This window comes from Porites lutea, chromosome 5 (assembly GCF_958299795.1).
Source record: "Porites lutea chromosome 5, jaPorLute2.1, whole genome shotgun sequence".
Lineage (NCBI taxonomy): Eukaryota > Metazoa > Cnidaria > Anthozoa > Scleractinia > Poritidae > Porites > Porites lutea.
The window spans coordinates 15,569,051-15,587,500 of record NC_133205.1 but is presented as its reverse complement, the minus strand read 5'-3'; the positions used below and the strand labels follow the sequence as shown (position 1 = coordinate 15,587,500).

Here is an 18,450-nt window from a genome sequence, read left to right as displayed (position 1 = left end):
CGAGTCTCCTGTAGCTCACTGGTACAGCATCTGAACTAGTAAGCAAAATGTCACAGGTTCGACCATGTTGAGACTACGCGGGTTTTTCCCTTGGAGCCGCCTAAGTCACTGACTAAAACAAAGATCTGAGGCTTAAAAATCACCATCACATTTCTACCAGTGCACATAAGCACATATCGATATCCAAGTCGTAGCAGTATGCAGGATGTTTTTCACATGAACCTGGTTTAGCGGCCTTAGCTCCCAAGAGTCTCCTATAGCTCAGTGGCAGAGCATCTGGACTAGTAATCAGGTCAGAGGTTCGACTCTTGTCGGGAGTACTCTGATTTTTTCTTCCAAGCCGCCTCTGTTACTGACTAAAACAAACATCTTTTTCATGTATTAACCAGCCTTAACATTTCCCCATCATAATTATATAAATTAATTTAAAGTGTTCAAGACGCGGGCTTGTTAAGCTGATAAGGTACACCACTTTCTGCCATTTGGATTCAATTTTTGAATACTTTATTAGCCTGTTTTGCGTTGTGGAGCAGTTAAGTGGACTTAACTTTCAAACAGAAAGTTAAAGCGCTATTAAGCAGACACCTTGTATTAAGTAGACTCAAGAACTTTAGAAGTCCCAGACGTATTGACGCATCTTTTTTGTTACTCAGAAAAACTGCATTAAGCGAAATCCATCAGGGGAAACACTGCATTATTAAAGCGGGCACATGAGCTTTAGCACGTCCTTGACTCATCGACGCAAGGCGACCTTTTTTTTAGGATGCGGCAATCATTTCGTGTGTGGTTTGCCATGCCCTCGCCTAACTTTTTAACGTCTGAGCTAAGGGAAGCATGCTTCCAAACACTCTTGTTTTGAACATCAAACTGATGACAAGTTGATAGAATCACTTTGCAACGTCTGGTATATAACACAGCGCACGATTTTACAGCCTCTCAGTTTTGTTTGATAGCTGTAGAGAAAAAGTGGAGTGCCACACGGGACAGCAGTACTCGAGGACAGACCCAATAAGCGCGAAGTGGATTCCCAGCTGTGTAGAACGTGGTACGCAGCTGCGTTTCAGGGCAAGCGTCGAGGAACTGTTTCAAGAAGCAATGACCGAAAGAAAGGAATACGAACTAGCACAACTACGGAGTGCAAGAATGCTATCCTATAATGTTACTAACACTAGCCAAGTGAAAGAACATAATCAAATTTCTTACGTAGAGTTTCTTTCCATTTTCCATTTCTTTCCATTTGCTTCACGCTGTTTGGGGTGGTTATAAATGAAAGTTGTCGGATAGACAACCTTCATTTATAACCTCTTTGCGTGGTTGTCAAATTAGAGAACAATGACTTGCACTGAGATATAGTAAAACAGTGATGGTTTGTTGAGAAGAGAAGCTTACCACAAATTGAATTTCAAGGATACAATCACATAAATCAAGATCCATTAATCTTCCTGTTGCTTTGTTTTTGCTAACTGACAATTGTAAGGTACGTCGTGAGCGTTGATATTCTGGCGACGTGTTTTAAGGTAACTGAACACAGTTTTGGCAGTTTGTGAGTATATGTCATTTGCCAAATCATGGCAAGAGAAAGGTTGCAGCTCACTAGCTGAAACTCGGCAAGTGAAAAATATACTAATGAAAGATTTTGATTGACAGGTAAAATGTGACGTTTTCATAGTTTCCATGGCAACATGAACAATTGAATACAACCTTAATTTTTCACTGTTGCTCAGTTTACATAAAATTCGCTCATTAGATTTTCCTATAAACTGGCACACAGCTTACTATAATTAATCATTACCATTTGAAACTTATTTGACCAAGACAGGTTTTTAGATAATCAATGATATAATTGTACTGTAATTATTAAATGCGTTACCAAATTCGTCTGTTCAACTTCCATTTTAAAGTTCTCATTATTTAAAATACGATAAAAGTAACAATTCTGCCAAATATCACAAAATTTTGATGAGTACATTTTGAGAAATTGTCGTCTGTGTACCATTGCTTTTTTTCGCCGCCATGTTTGTTTTTCTAATTTAAAACACGCGCCGTCACGCGAGTTACCGCTGACCGCCCGCAAAACTGTGTTCAGCCACCTTAAACTGTTTACAGCACACCGCGCGAGCTAATCTAAATACAAGTACATGAGTGCAAGTGCGATTAAATTACTCGGAAGGTATCCTTTGGACCAAAACAAAATGAAATCTTCCAGCAGTTCAGTGACAAAATCACACCTTTTCTTCGCCTTAAGGATAGGAACCATACTGGCAGTGTCGATTACTATCTACGTTTCTTACATTTTCACCACTCACTCAAAAGGTTTTTTCCATATAACTCGCATTAGCATGGGACAACAAAACATGACTGAAGATACCAGCGAAAACGAAACATCCACTTTTATAACGACAATACCAGAAGAACTTCCTCATCGTACATATTTGATATCTCGCACACGCTGCAAAGGAAAAGTGTTTCTTTTGATTTTGGTGTTTTCAGCGCCCGCTAACTTTGACAAAAGAACAATTATTCGGAAAACCTGGGCAACTGATCCATCACTCAAAATACGATGGAGGAGCGTCTTTCCTCTCGGTCAAGCTGCGGGCGACAATATTCTAAATAAAAAACTTGAAGCCGAAGGAATGATGTACGGGGATCTGATTCGAGGATCTTATAACGAGCATTATCAGAATCTCACTTTCAAGACACAAATGGGGTTAGAATGGGCTGCAAAATACTGCGCCGATTTTCAATTTCTCCTCAAGGCAGATGACGACGTATTTATCAATCCTTATGCTCTGATAGATCACCTAAGAATACCCGATACACCGAAAACGAATCTCTACACTGGAAGTTGTCGTTTTGGTTCTGGTGTATCTCGGGCTGGAAAAAATGAAGTGACTTGGGAAGAGTACAACAAGACCAGATATCCTCCATTCTGTAGTGGACCGGCGTATGTGTTATCTTCAGATGTGGTTTATAAGTTGGTGGAAATGTTCGATGTAAAAAAGCCTTTTAAAAACGAAGACGTCTATATAGGAATGTTGGTGGAGAAAATAGGGGGAGTACGAGTCATGGTTCATCGAGGGTTTCGTTACGGGCAATGCAAGCACATTCCAGGTACCTTTTCCCTTCATAGAGCACCAACAATAGAGTGCGTCGAAGAACTGTTTCAAGAAGCAATGACAGAAAGAAAAGAATACGAACTAGCACAACTACGGAGTGCGAGAATACTATCCTATAATGGTACTAACACTAGCCATGTGCATGAACATAATCAAATTTCTTAAGTAGAGTTTCTTTCCATTTGCTTCACGAAGGCTTGGCTGTTTGGGGTGGTTATAAATGAAGGATAGACAACCTTCATTTATAACCTCTTTGCGTGGTTGTCAAATTAGAGAACAATGACTTGCACTGAGATATAGTAAAACAGTGATGGTTTGTTGAGAAGAGAAGCTTGGAGCGCAACTGGAAACAGCAAGGGATCAAACTCGTCATCATCGTCTCTTGGCCGATAGGGCAAAATATTCCACCGTTTCTATTGAGGTATAATTATTCGTCTAACGTTAAGGGAAAGAAAAAATAATCAGTTCGGTAGTGCGTGTAAATCAGGCGACTGTATTCATAAGCTCTACCCTCCGACATCTGCACGAGCTGCGCGCGGGTAACACATATGGAAGGTTACCAGAATTAAGAAAATGATCACCAAACGGAAAGTAGTTCCAATTTTTAATTAAATTCTCCCACCTAATTCTTTGAAAAACTATGCGGGGATCAGTCGTGAGAATTTGTAAAAGCATATCATAGATTAAAGAGATAAAGAACAGTTGCGAAAAAAGCTTGGCAAAAATTCAGCAGCTTTAATTAATATTAAAAACTATCGTTAACACAAAATTCAATTGATGCTTATTAATGACGGGTTCAATAAACTTACGAGTACCTTGTTTAGTGTGAAAAAACAAGACACTATACAGCATTATTAATTTCAATCTCTTTTTTCAGGCTTTTTTTAGCAACTGCACAACGCGCAAACAACAGAAAATAAAGAGTGTGTGATTAGAAACGTACTGGTAAACACTGGACAAAAATCATAATGAACGACTTTACATTTGCTTCTGCCATTACTGAAATGAAATCATAACTGTCATGAATTCCATATAAGCCTTGCTTAGTTGCTATAGCCTTGACAGCTGAATGGGATAAATGTTTACCAGGATTGAATTAAGTGTATAAAAGACAGCAAGCACACTTATGAACAGAAATTTAATATAAATCGTGTCAATTGGTGCTTCCAAGTACTAAAAGTCGTAGTAATAAAACTTTTCGAACCGTTTGTAGTTCGGATAGTGTTTTTTTTTTCGGGCGGGACGAAAATAAATTGCGATCGTTCCTTCAAATTCGTGGCATAAACTAGACGCAAAGTTGAACGAGTCCAAGCAACAAAAAAAAGGACATGTTTTTAGTCGATTTAGGCCTGGATATAGCTTTATTCTATTGAACAAGAGGAAGCAATCGAGGAAAGATGAAACCAAAGGAATTGAAACTGTTAATTCCAGGGTTCGTACCCTTTTTTGAACAAAACATTCAAGGACTTTTAAAGGACTTTCAAGGACACATTTCGCATTTTTCAACGACTACATTCAGTGCAAAAAAAAAAGGGCCTTGAGTCTAGGTTTTTTTTAGTTCTTCCACATCAGGAGAATTTTATCCCGAAGGTCTTTCTGTTCGCTTCTTTTCCTTTCGGAAGTTCTCAGTAATCTATTACTGTAAGTTAGCATGGCAATTTTCAAGGCCCTTCAAGGGCCTTTAAAGTGCGTAAGAACCCTGAGTTTTGACCCAAATATCGGTCGTTTTCTTTCCTCAAATTATACCCTGATTTTATATAATAGCTGTGAAACTGAATCTGGAATTTTTGAATAAAAAATGGTCCACGATCGAAGCCATTAAACAGCTCATCAAAGGTCGTAGAGATCTTCGTGGGAGAGACTTCAGTTTACTTTAAAGCTGGTTATCATTTGATTGTTGACATCGCTATGATCGTTCAGATCGCTACTGGAATAATGGTTAAATAAAGGTTTAAAGTAGTTTTTTAACCATTCTAGCTATGGCACTGTTCTGTGGAAGCTATAACCATTGGCTCAAAAACGTTGCGCTGGAAACTGGCCGGCTTAAAATTCGTCGCCCAAAACAGTCCCATGGTGAAATTCGACACAACATCAACCCAGTCTCACATGTACCCTCAGAACCGAAAAAAGGCAAAAAAAGAGATCGCGTGACCGAAGCAATTGTTAAGACAACACTCCATGAGATGAATGTCGGCGCTACGCTGAGGCCAGCTTCAAGTAATGGCCACTATCGCTTTGATTGTTTAGATAGCTAGACATTTTTTATCGACCATAGTAGCCTTGTTCCCTCGGCAATCACAGATGTGACGTCACCCCTAAGGCTTGTCCTGAGAACGAATCGAGAACGAGCCGAGGATAGGACGCCTATCAGGCTTGGTTCCAAGCCCCCTCTGCTAACTCGGATAGCGCGAACTGGCCTGGGGACGAGGCTGCGACCGTGGTAATCGTGTGAAAAAAATGGCTACTGTTGCCATGTGACACTATTAGTTCTTTGCACTTATCATTTTACTTTTTTGTATCTCAATGTTTTTTATTTTTATTTTTTTTATGCTGTTTCTGTTGTTATAATGACTCGCAAAAAAATATAAGCGCCAAAAATTCCGGCGAAAAACTTTAGTCTACAGACAAATTACTGTATTGATTGTGGGGGAAAAAGTTTGGGAGACAAAGTGGAATAAATGTAAAGTAGAATGACACTCCCGTAATTACTATTCACGTTATCTTTTCCATTTGAGAGTTTCCCTTGTACCTTGTCTACAAACGTACCCAAATTAACTTAAAATTGTTCAGTATCAATTGCCGCAACATGCTGCGGAAAACAACCAAAACTTCAACGATAATTCCCGGTTGAAAAAAACAGTATCAACTAATTTTCAAAAATTAGTTCCCACAAACATAAACACCAGCCGTTCACAAAATTTAACTCACGTCCAAATTAACTAAAGAAGGGGAACCGTAAGTGTCGGTCCATAAGAAGGGCTCAGCCTAGTCCCCTAGCATTCTCTGTTTCGGTCAAGCCTGGACACCAATCTCGTCAGGCAAAAAGACACTGGGGAAGAGGTTGACCTGGACCCTTCTGTGAGCCGTGATGTCACCAAGAGAGACTTAAGCCCTATTCACACCAGCAACTGAAAACATGTTTCTTTAAACCAAGTGAAACAAGGTGGAAATGAGTCGCGGAAACCGAACATGGGAGTGCTTTCTCCGACTGACAAGATTAAAATGTGTAGTTCCAGAAAATATCCACCCTCCCCCCACCCCCCTGGAATTTTCATTCCAGGGGGTGCTTGTCATAGGAAATAAGAAAAAATATCTCTCACCCTGACAACGGGGCAAGAGAGAACACCTGGGGACTACGCTGGCTTCTGCAACCTCGTCCCTCCCCTGGAGACAAGGTTGTGCCTTCTGCTGATGTCGTTAAGTGCTGGGTTACTCACCGCTTTATCCAAGCACACAGGTGATGGAACATGCTCAAGATCAAGAAAAGGGTGGGCAAAGAAGTCATCAAAAGATATTCTGGCCAAAGGATCCCGTTGTAGTAGAGCTAAAAGAAGATCCTGGCAGTCTGGGCTCAACTGAGATCCAGGAGGCAGCTATAGATACAAGAACAAAACAAGATAATTAAAGCTACAGTGTACGAGCAAACGGACGCAACAACTCCCGAGATTATTGGGTCAACAATGTTGGGAGTTATTGCGGAGTGTTAGCAGCGGTGAGCAAACGGATGCAACAACGCCCAACAACGTTGGGACCTGCAGTGCATCGTGGGAAGGATATAACCCATAAAACTTTGGAGACCAAATGTATTGCGCGTGCATGGCCCCAAAAATGTTGGAAGAGCTGTACAAACGGATCCAACATTGTTGCGCTACGCTTCGGCGATCATGGAACAAAAGAAATGTTGGAAGTTGTTGGCTCAAACGTTTTACTGCGCACCAACTCCCAACAACATGTAACAGGGTGTGCAAACGGACGCAACATGCAACAGCCAACAATGTTGCGTTCGTTTGCACAGGGCTTAAGTACGAGAGGTGACTCAAATTTTCCGCCACATTGATACGAAAAATAAAATGACTGGGATAACCAAGGCAATAAGGAATATATAAGGATTACCTTTCTGGTGAATAAATAAATCAATCAACAAATAAAAATTTCAATGAAAGAATTATTTTAAAATTAATATGTGCATGGTTTTTAAATCTAAAAATGACCAAAATTTTGACGACGATGCGCTAAAATTGGGTGAGAAAACTTTACAAAGAATAAAACTGAAGAGCGATCGAGTCACTTACAGCTCGAAGAATACGTGGGAAGAATGGAATATTTCAGCCGTTGATTTCCAAATTATAACTGAACGGGATGCAGTAATTGTTCATACGTATTGTACGACTGCAGTCGGTTTATTTGATATAACTAGCGCTAAGTGAATCGCGTCCCGCGTGACGCTAAACTTTTCGAGTGCATTGTTTTCAGCACCCAAAATCGCCGCACTTCTTTTCTGCACACTTTCGATCTCATATACCTAATATCCAATTTGAGTCGGGTAAATGGCTGAATCCGCAAGTGGGTAAGATAAAGCTAATCCTGCGTTTTAATTGGCTACCCGAACAGGCAAGGTGGGCTCATCTTGCCCGCACGGGATTTCCCGCGTTGGTCCCGCAAGAACAGAATCTTTCCAAAGGGTTCGCACTCTTTTGAGCTCCTTAAATTCCATGACTTTTCCATGAGGTTTTCAGGGTTTCCATGTCCTTAGGGTTAGCTCTCATTTTCGAATATTTTCAAAAACTTCCTTGTTTTAGGGTATTTTTCGACCTAACTCACTTCAACAGACAAAAACTCTGGTGTCCACTAAAATCCATGTCATTTAATTACTCGTTTCTATCTAACATTGTCCTTCCTTTGACATCTGCAGTATCTTATCTATCTGACATAACTTTAACTTTCCATGACTTTCCAGGCCTGGAAAATGAAATTCTTAAATTTCACAACCTTCCAGGTTTTCCATGGCCTGTACGAACCCTGTACACAGTGCATTTGTGTGGCAGTACCCTTTTAAGACTGATCTGGCACCATATATCTATGAATTCTGCTCAATATGACCATCAAATTCTCCACTGGGAAGCTGGAACAAGTTAACCTTCGCAAAGACCTCTGGGACTGCCACTGGGGACAGCGAAAAACCTGACCAATAGCCCACGTTCGATATATTAAATTTCTAACATGACTCCGAGGCTTTCTGGTCATTTTTCAATATTTGCTTTGGTTTTCTTTGTGCTCCTGGTAATTGTGAGACAATGGAGTCATGAAAAATTTGCAATTTTTACCCTAAAGCCTCGGGGTCATGTTGGAATTTTAACATATATCGAACAAGGGCTATTGTAACCCTTGTAACGATCCCAGAAGTCTTCGCATAAGTTAACTCGCTCCAGTCTCTTTATGGTTTCTGAAGTTGCGAATTAATCAGTGGGTTGTATTAAATTAGCATAATTATGAATTTCTTAATGAGAATGTTTACAATCATGTAGTTTCTTACCGTGATTGGATCTGTTGAGCGAATCTTCATCTCAAGTTCAGCAAATGATGCTGATGCAAAAGGAGCGATGCCGAACAGCGCCTCTGATGAAAGCAGGCAAAAAAACAGAGCAATTAATACATCATAAGGTGTAACAGTCAATATGAAAGAGTCATAAAGATTAGCTAAACAACTTGTAAACATGTTTGAGCTTTGGTGTGAACGGGGCCTAGGTTAAAAAAAATTACATCGAATTCAACAAATGAATTTTAACATGTTGTGTAACTGGCAATCGAAAAATATACAACAGGCAGCTTTTAAGCATGTTTAAGTTATGGTGTGAATGGGGCTTGAGATAGAAAACTTGAGAGTTGTGAGATGTTTGCTGCTTTTGCCTTTTTTTCCAATACTGAAAAGAATAAACCCGTCAATTTCTTCTAAACTGCATGTGCAAGAAAAGAAAGACTGATCTATGTCAGGAGTAAAATAAAATACCCTTAATCTCAGCAAGGTTTGAACTCACAAGCCCTGGATTGGATCTTCCAGCACTTTAACCATCTAAGTTACAAGGCCATAAGTGCGTGAGATTTCTTTAGTTAGGTATTTAGGTCACGGGAGTACAAAAAAATACAATACAATAACTTTATTTAAAGAGGGAAACGCAATAACCTATCATAGTTTTCTAACCTACGGCCCTCAAAAAATAAATAAATAGATAAATAAATTTAGAAAACTAAAAACAAATTAATGTCGTAGTTCCTTTCGCTAGACTTTACAATAACTGTAATAAAATAAGACAACAAACAGATGGCGTAATGGGGGGAACACCGCTCCGCGATCGGCGTGGTGGACGACTTCCATAGCGTGACCATAAAGCCTTACTTATCTCCCCGGCGCTAATTTACACGCGCCGGATCGGACAAGTTCAGGTAGGTCCGAAAGAAACAAACTTAATACGGCCTAACACTCCACGGCACTACGAGCTGAAACCTCCGGCCAGCATCGTGCAACTTAATGGAACGGTGTAGGCAAATATTTTGTTCTGGGAACTTTATCTTATCAGCACTACGAGCCGACTCCGCCGGCACGTGCTGGAATACAATCAAATATAAAAGTTTGCGTTAAAATCAAAGCTTGGGGAAGTCGCCGTGAGACTTAAACCGAAAGCGAAAGAAAGCGGTGAGCCCGTGTTTATTGGGAACCGCAACAAAGCCTCCAAAGGGAGGGAAGGGTGGGAATTACAAAACTTTAGGACGGTTGAAGTAACCAACTTCGCAATACAGCTCGGAATGAGGCACAGGACTTTTACTAGGCCTTTTATAGTCCGAGTGCTATCACAAGGTAAGCCAATGAAAAATACTGTACTACAGAACAGAACGTGCACCTAAAGTGCTCCACGAGATATGCATGAGGAAAATTATTTTTACTAGCCATACAAAACGAGCGATACATCAGAAACTAGCCTCAACTGCAACAAAAAACAAGGATTGCTATTGTATCAGTAGTTTCCCAGCTATAGCCGTGATTTTACGTACTACCCAGTAGTTTTACCCACCACGAGTAAACTTCTACGAGATTTGATAAGGGCTATAGCATAACACTGCGTTACATGTTGTTGAGTGAGGGCGTCACGCTCCATTAACTGCGTTTTACAATTGAGTTGTAAAACTTTCTAAATTTATAAATATATATAATTATATACACAAAAGAGACAATATTTAAAGTAGAATAGGCTATAAACAGGTAATGAATAGTATATAAATCGACGAAGGGGGGCAAAATATGTACTATAAATGAACATGTATACATATATACATAAATATAAATTAAAAGACGTAATAGTGGTGGTAGTAGGACTATGAAAAACAGTGACAATGAATAGAATAGCGGCAAGTCGAGCACAGTAGATCCTCCAAGTGCTCAGCCGATGATAGGCGTGAGAAAAACAGACTTCGTAATTTAGACTTAAGAGAGGAGGGAAGAAATTTAAATATCAGTGGATAAAGAAGAAATAGAAAACTCTTTTAAGTCGGAACTGAGGTCATTAAAAAGTTTAGTAGCAGTATAGGCCAAGGTGCATTTCCCAGAGTTGCTATGTGGGCATGGCACCTTTAAGTCGTAGAGAGAGGCTCTTGTAAAATGGCCCAGAGGTCCACGCGAATCACAAAGAAATTGAAATCTGTTCCTGAGACATTTAGGAGCATTCGGATTAAGGAGTATGATGAAAAGAAGAAAAAGTTTCCTGTATTTAATAAGATCAAAAACGGGAATCCAGTTAAGTTTTAAAAATAAAGAAATAGAAGCCTGAGAAAGGTCGGCATCAAGGAGTATACGCCCAGCACGCTTCTGAAGACAAAGCAGTCGTAAGAGGAGATGGTAGGAACAGTTACCCCAGGCAGCAGAACAATAAATAAAGTAGTTGTTAACACAAGAATTATAGAATCTTAAAGCAGAATCAAAGTTAAGATAAGGTTTGATGCGACGGAGAAGAGAAAGCCTACTGCTAATGATGCAGCAGATTGTATCGATATGATGCTCCCAAGACATGTCACTGTCTATCATAACGCCCAGCATCTTCGCATAGTCCACTTGCTCAATAGATCTACCATCGATTTGGACATCGAGTGCCAAGCTGGTTAAAGTACGGCGTTTCTGCAGGGTCGTAATAAGTAAAGATTTAGTTTTGGTTGTTTGGTTGACATTCGATTATTATCAGGGAGTGGAGGATGTGTACTGGTTGTTCAATTATATATACCCCATATTAGATCTACTGTATACAGTAGCCTGTCTTTCCATGAGATCGTCAAGCTGGCTGTAACAGGTGGCCATCTTAGTTTCAAATGTACCGAGGGGGGCATGGGGGATGGGGTTTTTAGTGGTGGGGGGAATTCAGGAAGCAACCTCAACCCCCTAGGTAAATTTGATACTCTTCACCAGGTGACACTTACATTTGAAACCAAGAAGGCCACCCATTACAGTAAGCACTCATGTCAACAACCTAACGAAAAACAGACGACTACCAACAGTCTATACAGACACTATAATATCCTCTCCCCCACCCCCCTCCCCTTGGGCTTCACACCACTCTATGTGCTTCAAATTCCTTTTCAGATTTCTTTATCATCCTCTCCTCCCTCCCAGAATCTGGCATACATAAATTCTCGTCTGTGTGACTTACCATAGAGGATAACACCAACAGACCACAGGTCAACACTGGCATCATATTTCATGGAGCAGATCATCTCAGGCGCCTGAATATTTAGACATGTTTAACAAAGTCATGGTCATGGTTTTGCTGTTTTCCAATACATAAACTGCCAGGCTCTTAAGACATCATAAGTGTTAGCTTGTCGACCAACATACCTACAGGACTGAACTTAGCACTACAAGTTGTTTAGCTGCATATCAAAGTGGTTTTGGAACAAAGTCTTTTCGCATCAATTTTGACAATTTGCAAAAAAGCTTTGTTGTCGTAGTTGTTGTTGTTGTTGTTTTATTTTAGCCATGACAAGAAGAGATGTTTACTTGCTGGCTTCACATTGGAGAAGCTTTGCATTAATGAACATAACTACCATGTAGGTCTATGAATCGTGAAGCACTGAAGAAACTTTAAGAAGGCAAGAATTACACTGTGAGGACAAATCAAGGAATAAAGGAAAAAGGTGGCAAGACTGAATTGGATTAACGCCTTACGGATTAACTTGTGAGCCATGTACAAATGTTAACATAACCTGCAGTTTGTAAGATTAAATCTGCACCAAAGAACCAATCATATGAAAATCGTCATCAAAAAAAGATAAATACTGTCGAGCAAAATGACGTAAGAAGAAAAGATAATAACTGGGAAAAATAGATTAACATGGTACGAACAGGCTAACTAACAAAAAAATGTTAACAAGATTAGATTCAAACAAAGTAACGAGCAAAGAAACATTAATAATACATGTACAAGACCTTATCAATAACCAGTCCATCATAATTATTATATCCAATTTTTAATGGATTCGTACCCAAACATGCTAAACAATAGCTTTCTATGCGACATGTATATACCTGACTTCTCAAAACAAATCTTTCAACGCACGAAAACTAACGCAAAAGTAATGCATTCTGTTGTTATACGCAAATAAAAAAAAATGGGTACAAATCGACTTAAAACTGGAAGCGAATCGACTGCATACAAACAATTTGGGTCAAAACCACCATAAAAACTGAATTGAATCCTTACCATGTACAGAGGAGATCCCCTCATCGTATGCGTCTCTTCTTCACTATGTAAGTACTTGGCAAAACCAAAATCTGTCCAAAAAATACCAGCCTTACTAAGCCACAAAGTCTATTACAGCAAAAGTATATTTACTGCCGAGCAAAAAACAGTTTTCTTTTTTTATATACCTCCCCAAAGTCATGAAATTTTACAGACTTTTGTAAGGAGGCCGGCTGAGTGGGTGCTCCCCACAATAGAAACGTCTGTAAAATTTTTCTTGCTTCTTTTACAAAAAATCACTATCAAACTTGGCAATTTGTCGCAGGATTTTTGCTATTTACTGGTCTATGTCGAAAGTTGAGAAAAACTGTGGAAGGATCTGTGAGCTAAGTATGAGAAGAAATTTCCCGTTGTAAAATTGGTATTATAGATCGAGATACAATGTAACACTCATGCATTATTTAACTTTTACATGGACAGTTTTATCCCTCTAAGGACAGGAATAATATTATTATTTTGAGAATCTGAGCAAATTAATTCAGGACAACGAGACTGCTAATAAAAAAGGGCAAAGAATGAAATTAGATCAATACGTATCAGGGGCGTAGCGTGGGATTTTGAAGATGTACGCACGAGAATAAATTTTTCGTAAGCGGCGAAGGCGCTTACATCTAGGGGGGTCTGGGGGCATGCTCCCCTAGAAAATTTTGAAATTTAGGGTCTCGGAAATGCCATCTCCTGGTGTTTCTGCGGGGCATTTTCAATAAATAATGCGGTAAAAATGCAGTAGAAAGTTGTCCAAAAACAATGAAGACAGGTCACAAGCAAAGGGCGAGACGTCGACCCTTAAAACGGGCAAACCATATGTGTGTACTTTGTCTCACGAAACACACGAAAACACTACAGAAGCCAGTGATCACGCTCCTCAAGACGCAGAAATATTCATAGGATTCTCTAAAAGTTTCTTCGGAAAATCAATCACTGGGGCTTCACTGTTTGGCCTCACAAGTATATTCCTAATATCCATTGACGGCAAATACGTTTTGTTCTGAAGCCACACGTCATGGCATAGTAACCTCTCCTTCAAGAATACCTGCGGGGCTGGGAAAACTGGTGAGGCTGGCTGACCTTGAGGGAGGGGTACATGAGGCGTTTTTCCTATTTTTGCTTACCACTCAATGCATTTTGCCATTATTAGTGGCCAGCACTGAATGATTGATGCTTGGATAATGGGAATTCTAATAAAAAAGCCAGTATAATGTGAAAATATGAAATTATTAGCCAGCAAATTTAATGAGAAAAAATGTTTTTCTCAGATCTCAGCTGTACGCACGGGCGTACGTGCGTATATGGACGCTACACCCCTGCGTATCATATAATGGACAAATTACAAATCTAACCCCAAAAAGGCATAGGCTTTGATAGAAAATGGTTGATCAGTGTTAAAATTCATACCTGCCAATTTCAGCACTGGATTTTCTCTTGCTGATAGAAGCAGATTTTGTGGTTTCAGATCCATATGAGCAATATTATTTGCACGTAAAAATTGAAGAGCAAGGGCTGAAAAGAAGACAAGCATTTTTCTAAAAGCTTTATGGATCAGGATATGGAGGGAGGGTCCTCAAACCACATTGCTGCATTTCTCATCTGTTGATTACTTGGTAGTTTGACCAGGTCACTCCATAGTTTATTTACTTTGATATGAGGGTTTATGATCATCTCACCACCAATAAAATCGACACCAAGAAGTCGACTCACCTAAGATTATTTACCTAGGATTTTTACTTTTTTGTCAAGCTTATTCGAATTTAAAGTCAACCCAAATACAAGTCTGTCGATCCTTATTGATGATCCTTGCATCAAATGTGTTATGCTCTTGGTAATGCAAATAGTAAGGATACACGTATAGGTTTGGAGAATGTAAACTTTGGCATTTGGGAGATTAAAAAATGGCAGAAAAGTTTCACAGCCATCAAAGTTCAAAACAATGGTTAGTGGAAAGATGGTTTGATGGGGAGGTGGCCAGATACCAATATGAGACACCGCTGAACACTCACATAATTATTTGGTTCAGCTCCCTTTAGCTGTTGGAACATACTTGTTGAGTGGTGATGATTTCCTGAACTCCAAACAGACACGCAAAAAAACCCTGTATCTTGTGCCCAGATTTTGGTGAATCTCGCTCCTTGGGTAGCAGTCAAATAACTTTGATGGGTAACAATAATTGCACTACAAAGTAGCTCTTACCCTCTAACCTCATAGATTTGCAATGTTGTTCACTTAGACAATTTTGGTGGGAAAATCCTTTTTGTTATATGCCATATGAATTTGTAGTAGCCAGGGAGTATGTGCGTTGTTGGGGGAAACGGTTATATTCCAGCTATATAACATTACACCAATGTTGAATGAAGGCACATTCAGATTGCCTAACCTAATTGTCGTAAGAATCGTCTAGCGATTGCCTCTGGTAAGCCTCTTCTACTGTGAATAAACCTTGACAAGTCTCCTCCACTACAGTATTCCATGATGAGGAAAATATATTCATCATTCCACTAAGGGAACAAAAAAGACACAAAGAAGACCTGTAACAACAAACTGTTTATAAAAAAGTAATACATACACCTGGGAAAGGAGGTAAATGGGTTAAAGCTAATAGAGCAGAAGTTATGTAAATAATAGGGAGCTTAATCAACAACAATGGCGAAGGTTATGGAAATGCCATTATATGTGAATTTGTGCTGCTTCAAACTTTACTGTGTTCACTCAATTTTTTCAATTTTTTTTTTTTTTTCAAATGTTAGCAAATTTTTCTGGAATTGAATTCTATGAGACTGTATTGAAGTTCAGGGAAAGAAAAATAAAGCTGTTTTCTTGTGTTATGCCGAAAATGTGAAATTAGGCATTTGCACGTCATAGTCATGCAGAATATGTACAAAAAAGCATGACGCTTGTGCAAAGAACTTATTATTTTGCTAAAATCCTGCTGCTTTTTTTGCCGCTCTTGTTGCCGTCACCGTCATCACAGCTTAAGCTCCCTAATATTTCAAATGTACATGTACCAACCATTTTAATATCATATGTATAGAGAAAAAGATTGGAACAACATTCATGCATAAAATTGTCGATCGTTACTGTAAATATTAAAAAAAATGAACCACACTGTAACAGAACTTTATGAAAACCCAGACACATGTACAGGGTAGTGTCTACTTTTTTATAACACTGTCATGTAAACACTTGCAACAGACAAGACTGATCAAGGAGCTTAAATATAATGATTGATTCTTTTGTGTTCCATACACATCTTTTTTTAATTGTGCTGGCAATGTGTGATGAGCATTTTTTGCTCCTATTATGTTCATTTGCTGATGCAAACTGCCCCCAATTAAGAGCCAACCAAATTTTGAGACAGAACATTCCATCCATCCATAACTTATAAACCTGAGTATAAACCTGATCTCTTTGAAAACTGTAAGCTCTGGAATTATGATCTCTTCTTAATTAATAGGAAAAAATAATGTATTTTTAAGAAACAAACAACATTTACATGTACAGTTTTTGTAACAGCTGCTACTTTACTTACTTCAAAGTCTTTAAGCTTGACTATATGCTCGTGATCTAATTTTTTCAGTAATTCAATCTCAGTGAGTAAATTTTCTGTTGCTGACTTGCTTAATGAACGTTTTTGAATACATTTAATTGCAGCCACATCTCTCATATTACCCTGAAAGAAGAAAAGGAATTAGAATTCATCTGACCAGTCAATCTGCATAACCAGCATACAATAATAATATTTTGAAAGGTTTGAACCCAGGAGTCATTTCAAAAGTAGGTTGAGTTTGATCGTCCGGGTGAACGTAATCCTGAATAGGACTGTTGTTGTTGACAGTGACTGTCGTTTCGACAACCTGTGTGGTAGTCATCTTCAGAGTCAAAGTGAGTTGTATCACGTCAGTTGATGGTATTATACTCTGGTTATTGATCTGATTGGTCAATTACGTCGTGATGTTTATTGGTCGTCTGTCAGTTAAGCCGTGATGTTATTGGCTATGAAGACTCGTAATCAGTAATTGGTGCGTTTCAATCCGTCTATTGTCACAGTTAAACAGTCATCTATTGTTAGTCAAATTGTCATTCTCCCGTAGTTAGTTTTGCTTGATCTCGTCAATAAGTCGTTTGTATGGCGCTGGTAACTGTTGGCTACGATTCAGTGGCGTTTGTTCTAAGTTAGGGAACGCGTCCAAATATCGGCATCGGGTCACACCGATGCCGATCAATTGGGCACCGATTTTTTCCGATTCCGTTGAAGGTCGGACCCGATTTTATTGGCACCGAATGAAACGGAATCGGCAACGGGTCTCAAGTCTTTATCGGGGCTGGTAGGCAAAACAATGCATATATTTTCCGCAGCATTTGCATTCAAAAAGAATTATTCTAGTTCCCATCGGAGAGTAAGCTTTGTTCCTTTCAACCAACATGGCCGCCGTGACGTCAGCTTCAAAATAACTTGCACGCGTCTTAACTTTAAATTTTCAGAAACGTTACCTTCTTGAATGCCTTGTACACAGTTGCGTACGTTCCTTGGCCCAGCTTTTCGGTCACTACATAGTGCTCTAGCCTTGGAGGCGGAACTACTCGGACAGAACCGACCGGAGCCGCCATCTTGCTTGTTTACGATGGAGCCCGCGCTCAATACCGCTTGACAAATCGTAGGTGTCAAAAATAGAACTGGTTGAAACCCGGGTTTAAATTGCGGAAAAAGCAAGGCCAGCAAACTTTACATCTAGTAGATTCATGACTTTTTGAACAATTTGCCTAAAGTTGAACTTCTTCAGTGAAAACAGGGGAATCGGGATCGAAATGGTCGTCGTAAAAGATTCAATAGTGGAAACATGGCGCAAGATTATACAAAACACTCCTGGGAGGAAAGACAAATCATGGGTCGTGTTTCGCCACGGCACTTGTGTGATTCTTATGAACGGTGCTGCTAGCAAGGAAGATGCAACAACGAAAGCTACTCAGATCATCGCAGAATATGGCCCAGTTCATGCCGGAACTCCCGCTGGAGATTTTAACGTCACCCAAAACCCAGCAGTGGAAGGAATCATCGTAACGTGCTGGCACGATGATGTTTTGAATTTTGTTGGCAAGGATGAAGATGGAGGTAATCCCTTTGTAAATGCTTTGGTCGGGAGAAGCAAACGAGATCAAGATGGAAGAAGTCCTCAAGTCTTGCACGTGGAATATAATGGTTGAACCTAGCTAGGTTGTAAACACCTGTACAAGTCGATTAATTAGTACACGTTAAAATTGATGAAGAATTTTAATGTTTCGAAAAGGATTTCTATCTAATTCCCATAAATATATTCCTTGAACATTTCGCACTGACTGCTCCGTTTTCTTTATTTTATTTTATTTTTTTTTAAATTACTTTGCTTTGGCCAAATGGAAACCAGACTTTGAAATAAAAACTGCATTAAATGGAACACGTTTATCTTTTAGTTTGAGAAGAAGAAATACCAAAGCGCTTACCACCAAAGAAATAACAAAAACTATATTGTATTTTTTTTTCAGTTTTTAGTTCTTTTTCTTGAACTTTTTCTACTTCCGCCCGT

General features: G+C 39.3%; 2 protein-coding genes across 3 annotated transcripts in view; one reads left to right on the top strand and one right to left on the bottom strand.

Moving 5' to 3' along the window:
* The window catches only part of LOC140937232 (serine/threonine-protein kinase ULK3-like), a 56,912-nt gene extending 39,394 nt beyond the window's left edge, over positions 1–17,518 (bottom strand). The window contains exons 1-8 of one of the 2 annotated variants that reach the window (XM_073386774.1): positions 17,381–17,518; positions 16,419–16,559; positions 15,267–15,387; positions 14,291–14,395; positions 12,857–12,927; positions 11,807–11,879; positions 8,650–8,732; positions 6,554–6,709 (exon numbers count right to left, since the gene is read on the bottom strand). In XM_073386774.1, the coding sequence (XP_073242875.1) occupies positions 6,554–6,709; positions 8,650–8,732; positions 11,807–11,879; positions 12,857–12,927; positions 14,291–14,395; positions 15,267–15,387; positions 16,419–16,559; positions 17,381–17,497 (867 nt within the window). In that variant the 5' untranslated portion in view covers positions 17,498–17,518. The remainder of the gene's footprint in view (positions 1–6,553; positions 6,710–8,649; positions 8,733–11,806; positions 11,880–12,856; positions 12,928–14,290; positions 14,396–15,266; positions 15,388–16,418; positions 16,560–17,380) is intronic. The other variant, XM_073386775.1, reaches the window with a different exon arrangement.
* On the top strand, positions 2,193–3,938 carry LOC140937472 (beta-1,3-galactosyltransferase 5-like). The gene has a single exon (XM_073387039.1). The coding sequence runs from the start codon at positions 2,193–2,195 to the stop codon at positions 3,279–3,281; it is 1,089 nt and encodes a 362-aa protein (XP_073243140.1). The 3' UTR covers positions 3,282–3,938.
* Positions 17,519–18,450: the final 932 nt, after the last annotated feature.